Below are 8,108 nucleotides of genomic sequence, written 5' to 3' on the forward strand. Positions count from 1 at the left end.
TACCGGGAGGGAGGGTCTAAGGGCAGGGATAACCAGTTTATGTAGTCTGTTTAGTTTTTAACAATTGTTTATATTTTGAAGCCCAATTAGGCAAATCTCTTTGTGATTTTGGGCTATATAAATAAAATTGAGGGCTGCACGGTGGCGCAGTGGTTAGCGCTCTCGCCTCACAGCGAGAAGGCCCCGGTTCGAGTCCCGGCTGGAGGATTTGGGACCTTTCTGTGTGGAGTTTGCATGTTCTCCCCGTGCATGCGTGGGTTTTCACCGGGGACTCCGGCTTCCTCCCACCATCCAAAAACATGCTTCATAGGTGAATTGGTGACTCTAAATTGCCCCTAGGTGTGAATGTGAGAGTGAATGTGTGTGTGATTGAGGCCCTGTGACAGACTGGCGACCTGTCCAGGGTGTACCCCGCCTTCACCCTTCAGTAGCCGGGATAGGCTCCGGCACCCCCGCGACCCCGAAAGGGAAGAAGCGGTCAAGAAAATGGATGGATGGATGGATGGATAAATAAAATTGAATTGAATTGAATTTAATAAAAGTAAAACTATTAGGATCCAGTTTCTGGAACTTTTGTGCCCGGTTTAGGTCACGCACAACCTTTGTACATATGGGGATTATTAACATTTCTGAAGAAAGCTTTCAAATTTACCTTTCTTAGCAGCAGGAACAAATGTGAAGAAAAATTCCACATTAAATTTAGATCGTAAAATGAAATAAAATGTTAATTATTTGTTTTACAGCTTGTATACAACATTATTTGATACATTTCATTATTTTTGTTCATCTTCCCTATAAAATATAAAATGTAAAAGAAATGTACACATTTCAATTAATTTTATGGCTAAACGAAATGTAATAAAAGCAAATTATACATACACTGTATACATATAAATACGTTTTTGCAAAAAATTAAGAAAGGATTGACTACATCTTGCACAAAACATTTGCTAAATGTGTTTTGACAGATATAATTACTTCCTTATTCATCTGTTTATGGAAATGAACTCTTAGTTTTTTTATTCAGGAACAGCTCAACCTGTTCAACAACATGTTATGTGTTTATCCTCCAATGAACTGGCGGAAGTATGACTGGATAAAATAAAGTGATGTACCTAAAATTAAAACTAAAATAAAAAATGTTTTACTCAGAAACAGACAAATAACTTCAGAATGAATACTAAACAACATGTGACTCAAATATATTTCAGTTCACCAAAGTGCTACAATCTATTGTCTAATTGTTGTACCTTTATCTTACAATGTGTAAGAGTTTGTCAGAAATGACAATGGCACTCCGGCGCACTCTCACAGTCCAAACGCATGCTTCTTTGGTTTATTGGTGTCTTTTATGGTGTGTTTGAACTGTACACATTTGGTTTACTTAAAGTGAACCAGAATAACTTTCCCTCAATTATCAAGAGCTTTCAGTCTAAAAACATCCAAGTGGACCCTGGTCCAGACCAGGATCCACTCTCAAATCCATCTTTTGAGATGGTCTAGATTCCTTTCCAGTCAGACTAAGCTTCGGTTGAATGAGTTTTCCTCATTCTGAATGGGCTCCATGCTGGAGAAGGAAAAAACTGGACCAAAACAGCCAACATGACGGGGAATTGTAAACAGAGTAACAGAGCAACATTGACTCACAGCAACTCATAGAAATGTGGTCTAGGAATTCAGGCTCATTTAAACAACCTTTAAACAACTTTTACACTCTTTTTCCCCAATAAAGTCATAAACACTAATTAGTATAGCTTCTTACTCATCGTCTCAAGTTTCAGAACTCAGTGTGGTCCAAATTAAGCGGACTTGGCCCGAACCAATAGGCTTTTCCAGTCTGAATAAGCCCTAAATTGCTCTTAGGTGAGCGTGTGAGAGTGTGGTCGTGTGGCCATTAGATGAATCTCAAATTTGTTCAACAGTTTCTTGGTTGGTTTCAGGAGTTTTGTGATCTCAAAAAGAATTCAGTAGGTTCTGAGTCTGGATGGAGGGAAAATAACTACTATGTAAAACAAAGCAAAAAAATGTCAAATTTGATTAATGGAAACATTTTAATAATTGAGCAACACACTCTCAGTAAAATGCGTACATATTCCACGACTTTGCACTCTGAAATACCGTGTATAATATACACCAAACACGCTTTTTGCGTGCATATGATATGCAATGTTAGAGAATAGGTTGCGCCGGCGTACAATAAACACGACTTTTTAGGTTTCGTTTTGATCACGTGGTCAGAAATCCTCCGGCTCTTTTCTAAATGACGTCGTTCCTGGTTAAGGTTAGGATTACGGTTATGGTTAGGATTAGAAAAGCAAATTGTTCGTTTGTGGGGCTGTCTGTGATGCTCACGCCTCCACCAGGGGACGTGTCAAACGTGGAAAACACACTTTAACACGTTTAGGACCGCGCGTATTATATGCACGCAAAAAACAGTTTTGCCGTATATTATACACGGTATTTCCCAAATCGTGGCATATGTACGCATTTTACTGAGACTGGGCTGAATTGAGACTGAGATCTTTCTCATTCGAGTTATAAGTTTGAGTCTGTGCAAAAGTGACAGATTTAACTTTCCACTCGGTTGTCTTTGCGTTTTCAACTATTTTGAAATACCCAGTACATTTTAATTACTGTGGAGCTTTTGTACTTGAATATTTTCACACCACAGGAATCTTAAAAAACATCTTTGACTTTTTACCTCGTCAAACAAGTAGTTCTTTCAGAGGAGAGCTCTGTTATTTTTGTGTGACAGTCAAACAGTGGGCGGACCAAAGCCGTGAACTCTAGTATATAAAGTCAGAATTTGTTGGAGAAGATCATGTTGAAGATGGCTCTCCAACAGTTTGTGAGCAGATTCACTCTGCTGACCCTTCTGCTTTGCTCAGGTAAGAACACATTACCTTATTATATCTATTACACTATTGTATGGACATTCTTGGATCAATGTTTGCATCTCTGTTCCATGTTTCAGGTGGTCCTCCAGTGGTTGCGACTGGTGAGCTTTCAAGTGCATTAATAATGATCTTTTTTCATGTTTGGATGTACTGGTCTGTACAAATGCTCTCTTTAAAACTTAATCTATGAGTTAAATGTATGTTGTTATCAAAACTAGATTTCTGTATTGTCTCAGTTTCGGTCAAATAAACATTTGTTACTATATGACTTCAGTGTATTAAGCCCACACTGGTATTAAAAAGGTTCTTGTACCTTTTTCTGACAGAAGATTTAAGGTATTTTTTAAAACGAAACTTTCAGCAATAACAGAACAACCACTTTTTAAGGTTTATGAAAAATTGAAAAGGATTTTTGTGATTTTTATTGGAAGTCAGTTGAGCTGTTGAGTGTGGAGAAGAGAAGACCCTTTTTATTTCTCATAAACTCCCATAACTTCAACAGTTTTATCAGAGTCATCATTTTTTTAAACAATGCGTAGGAATATGCGTCTCATTTTATAAAATACCAATCATAAAGTTGTGGGCAACTCTTTTGGGACAAACTTTACTTGACTCGCCCATTGCTGGCCATTTTTAATCACACTTTGTTTCTTCTAATTCTTGGATTGAACGTGTTAGAAAATACTTGACTTCAGAGACATCTTCATTCACACCTGCATTGATTAATTGACCAAAAATCCTAAATCTTTTCTCCTCTCTTTGACAGGAAATTCCACATTTGTTGATAATGGATCTCCAGAAACTTCCCCTTGGATGGTTTATTTCTACATAAATTCTGAACTTAAGTGTGTAGGGTCACTGATCACAGACCAGTGGGTGCTTGCTGAGAGATTTTGTTCACCAAGGTAAGGCTTTCCAGTTTGATATTTATATTATTTTGTGAAAGGAAGCAAACAAGGAATGTCTACATACCGACGTCTAATTTAAATATTAGTGCAACTAAATTAGTTATTTTTAAATGAAGCATTTTTGTTTTAGAGTATTTTTTTTTCTCAAATACAAGAAAGTTGTATCACAAGTCAAAGTTTTGAAGAAACCTGCTATGTTGGGTATAAGGAACTTGTCCGAATCTATGTTTTAACAAATTTTAAATCTAAATGCCTACAGTAAGTACACATGAGAAAATAAGGGCTAGGTCATCAACGAACACACGTTATGACAGTGATCTACTTTGTTTTTGACTCCTCTGTGCCTAAAATTCAAGATAAATTTAATGTATTTGATAATGCAACGTTTAACAAATATCCATTTCTACCATTTGTTGCACAATGCAATTGCCCATTTTTTACTGCAACATAAGGATTTTTATCTAATGCAATCTTGACCTTTTTTTTTTTTTTTTTTTAATCCAGAATTGGTGACAACAGTACAGAAGTTGTTCTGGGTATACAAAATCGCCTCAGTGATAACCCCAATGCAGTGAAGAGAAATCTGGTTGATTCTGCTTGTAACAGCGAGTCCATACAAGCGAGGGTATCTGAAATTTGTTTCTTCAAGTTGTCAAGTCCAGTTAGCTTTACAAACGACATCCAGGCAATTCCCTTAGCCTCAAACATGAGCACCTTCTATAACAACACTTCCATCTGGGGCTCTGTATTTGAAACAGGTACGTAACCCTTAAAGCCCATTTAAATAGACACATCTGTCAATTACAACAACTATCCCTTCATTTTGTTTATACTGTATATAGTTTTGCTTTCAAGTTCAAAGTATTTGGGGAAAAAAAACAGTCTTACCACTTCACTTTGAAAAAGTAAAAACTTAACAAATTTATCAGATGTCATTATAATAAGTAGTTTTAGTATTTTGACTAACTCAATATTTTAAAATTGATCTACGTCAGACATCTTCTTAATGCAAGAATGCACATACTTTCTCTGCATGCGTGGTTTTTCTCTGGACACACTGGCTTCCTCTCACCATGCTTCAAACTAAATTGCCCCTAGGGGTGTGTGTGGGTCCTGCAACAGAATGGCATCTTGTTCATGGTGTACCTTAGTCAGTGGGATGCCCTTCTTTGGGGAAAAGGTGGGATTGGTGATTTTGATTCAGGTCAACCAGCCAAGACTAGAACCTGTAATCTTCTTGCTGTAAGCCAAGGGCGCGAACCACTCTCCCACCATGTAGCCCCTAGTCTCAGTGTGAGAGTATAATTGTGTAAGACCATAGAGAGTTTGTGTGACAAAGAACATAGTATGTCTTGTATTGCCTTTCCTTGTTAAGCTGTTAATTACCGTATGCTCAAGCTCACACATAAAGTTATTGAGAAATCTTGTTATCATTGTAGTATATCATTGACATTAGTTTTTGTTTTAATAAACTGAAAAACTAAAACTGATCCATTCAAAGGTGTCTTTCATAACTTAACACTGTTGTATTATTTTATCAAAAAAGAAAAATAAATACTGATACCATTTTTGAGAAGTGTGTCTTGTCATTTACACACAGATTTCTTGGACATCTTCTGAGCTCTAAACTTTGAAGTCTCTCTTTAACAGGATATACAAATCAAACTTTTGAATCACTGAGGGAGGTTAAAGCATCAATCGTGAGCAACGATCAGTGCAAATTTCTAAATCAGCCAATTAAAATGGTGGAGCGCGAGAGGTGTGTTCAACTGGAAGGATCCAGTCCATGTCAGGTTAGTATTGTATCCAGTTCTGTACTTATTTTTTTACAAGGTAACTTAATGACACAAAACTACTGCAGTTAATTTAGACAAAAAAAAAAAAAAAAATCTGAAATTAGTGTTTATTTTTTTAAGGCATCTTATTTTTGGAATATTTTTATTACTTCATTTTTTTCGCTTCAATGTAACATTTGAACAATTTTAAGGATACACAGGAAGATCGGGTCAGTATTTTGATCAGCAGATATTTGCATGAAAAGATATATTTTTTTACATGTTAGTGTTTCACTCTTGAATAATTCTTACTTGTGTAAATATATTGCTGATTACTTTTCACTTCTACTAATAAAGTATTCGTCTTTTGAAGTAATGCTGATCTTATTGTGCTATATTTTTGAGGAAAAACTTCACTTACCTGAGACTAGTAAAATCATCAAATGAAAACATTAAATAAAAACTAAGATGAGACCTATAAAAATGAAGGACTTACTATGATTGTAAAGAAAAAGTAATGAAGTAAAGAAAAACAGTGTGAGATTTGTTTTACTTTAATTGAGAGAACCAAATCAAAAAAGATGTTCTATTTTTTTTTTCTTACAGACAGTCGAGGGATCTCCACTTCTTACTAAAGTCCGTTGTCAATGGGTTCTACTTGGAATTCATAATTTCATGTCAGTTTCTTGTACCGGCCCAGTAATCTTCACCAGTGTGTCCCCGTATCAGGAATGGATCCATAAAACTATCAGTGGCATGCGACCAACCTTTGTTACCGTTGATTCTACCGGCAGTGACAAGAACTTTACATGTTCAACAGAAATATCTGCAGGCTCTACTTCTACAACTGCTACAGCTAATACTATGACTACTACTGCCAATACAACTCCTACAACCACTCCTACTACTACTACCACCATGGACAGTACTGGAACAACTACAACAACCACAACTACTCGTACTCCCACTACTACGGATGACAGTATTTTCAGTGGCTGTGACAACCTGATCCACTTCCTTCACTTCTTCTCTCTGTGTTCTCTTGCTTTGTTTCTCCATGTTCTTTTTGATAGCAGTGAAATGTAAAAGCAAAGACCATCGTTCTTCATCTCTGTGTCCTGGTATCAGGACTAGATTTGAAAAGTCATCGCTGGCATGGAATCAACTTTTGCTATTGTCAATTTCACTGGAATGATCCTGACAGAAAACTCATATATTCAAACGAAACATGTAACGCTACTTCTACTGCAACTGCTAATGGCAAGACTACTATACTTACGACTCCTAACTGTTGTTTGTAAGAATTAAAGTTTCAATAAATTCTCTCATAATTAGTACTATAGTTATTTCTACAACAATGTTTTGTAAGACTTCTCCTTGTACATTTACTACTACAGTCACTATTGGCAAGACTACTCCTGCAATTTCGACTATAACTACTATCAGCATGACTATTTTTACTCCTAATACTGCTGATTACTGTATGCTCAGTTTTGGGGGCAACCTGAGCCTCTTTGCTTGCTTATTTTCTGTCTGCTTTTTCTTTTCTTTTTTTTTTGTGTTCTTATTGGTGGCAGTGACATGAAAAAGAATCTATCTAAATATGATTTTTAAGTGTTTCTTGTGAAAATTTGGGGGTTTATGACTCTGAAGAAGTACAAAATAAATAAAACTCAAACATTTGTTTTGGAATTTTTGTTTTTGCATTTGTAGCCTAGACAAGGGAAGTTTATTTGCATAGCACATTTCATGTACAGAAACAATTATAAGTGACCAATCAAGAGAAATAGTAAAAGTGTGATCATTAAAATGAGATTAAAAGAAAGTAAAAATAACTGAATTTAAAACTAACTAGCAGATAAACACTATCAGACACCCCATGATCATGCTGGGGATTGTGATTTGAAAAATAATACTGTTTTAGTTGCACTGTACATGTCTGGATGAAATAGTCTTTGACATTATTTTAGTTTTCATTAAAAGGGGGAATGAAGATGCAATAACTATAACAACTAAAATGAACATCTGATCCATCTCCTGGAGGAGCGGTGAGCTGCAAAGACAGCTGTGTTCAGGAACCATGTGCTTGTTTAGCCATAATAATAACCATAAACCTAGATTATGGCGTTAAATTTCCTGCAAAACTCTCCCACAAGCATATATCAAACTCAACGTGCACAGGGAGCATTGCAGTGGGAACAGGATAGTCTCCACATCCACTCATCTACTCCTGCAACGAACAGGAGAGGTCACTGGAGCGTAAGAATACTCCCACGAGTGTGGAGAAGATGTTTCACCAGCGTACAGAAGTAGAGAAACGGGCGTGGAGACTGTTGTGCACCTGTAAAATCCTCACTGCATCTTTATCATCGTGGAGAATGAAATACTTGTCAGTGGTCCCACAAATCTGGCTGACTCTGCTACTCTCTGGGTATGTCAAACAAGCACTTTATTATGACTGAGCTCTTAAAACGTGTGCACTTAAAACATAATGTGTTGAATTAAAAAAATGTGTCAGTCACAATAGT

The 8,108-nt window shown here is 36.4% G+C and overlaps 1 protein-coding gene across 1 annotated transcript; it reads left to right on the forward strand.

Annotated features, from left to right (window-relative positions):
• Positions 1-2,805: 2,805 nt before the first annotated feature.
• LOC112146192 (chymotrypsin-like protease CTRL-1) lies at positions 2,806-7,262 on the forward strand. The gene is made up of 6 exons (XM_024271869.2): positions 2,806-2,888; positions 2,975-2,998; positions 3,664-3,802; positions 4,310-4,563; positions 5,456-5,598; positions 6,187-7,262. The coding sequence occupies exons 1-6, from the start codon at positions 2,822-2,824 to the stop codon at positions 6,664-6,666; spliced, it is 1,107 nt and encodes a 368-aa protein (XP_024127637.2). The 5' UTR covers positions 2,806-2,821; the 3' UTR covers positions 6,667-7,262.
• Positions 7,263-8,108: the final 846 nt, after the last annotated feature.

Source organism: Oryzias melastigma, linkage group LG8 (assembly GCF_002922805.2).
Source record: "Oryzias melastigma strain HK-1 linkage group LG8, ASM292280v2, whole genome shotgun sequence".
NCBI lineage: Eukaryota > Metazoa > Chordata > Actinopteri > Beloniformes > Adrianichthyidae > Oryzias > Oryzias melastigma.

What these genes read in the sequence shown, in the direction of transcription:
- LOC112146192 (XM_024271869.2), top strand. Translation starts at nt 2,822, where the DNA reads ATGTTGAAGATGGCTCTCCAACAGTTTGTGAGCAGATTCACTCTGCTG. An exon ending in TCCTCCAGTGGTTGCGACTG is followed by an intron (nt 2,999 to 3,663) that starts GTGAGCTTTCAA and finishes TCTCTTTGACAG; the next exon opens with GAAATTCCACATTTGTTGAT. An exon ending in AAGGATCCAGTCCATGTCAG is followed by an intron (nt 5,599 to 6,186) that starts GTTAGTATTGTA and finishes TTTTTCTTACAG; the next exon opens with ACAGTCGAGGGATCTCCACT.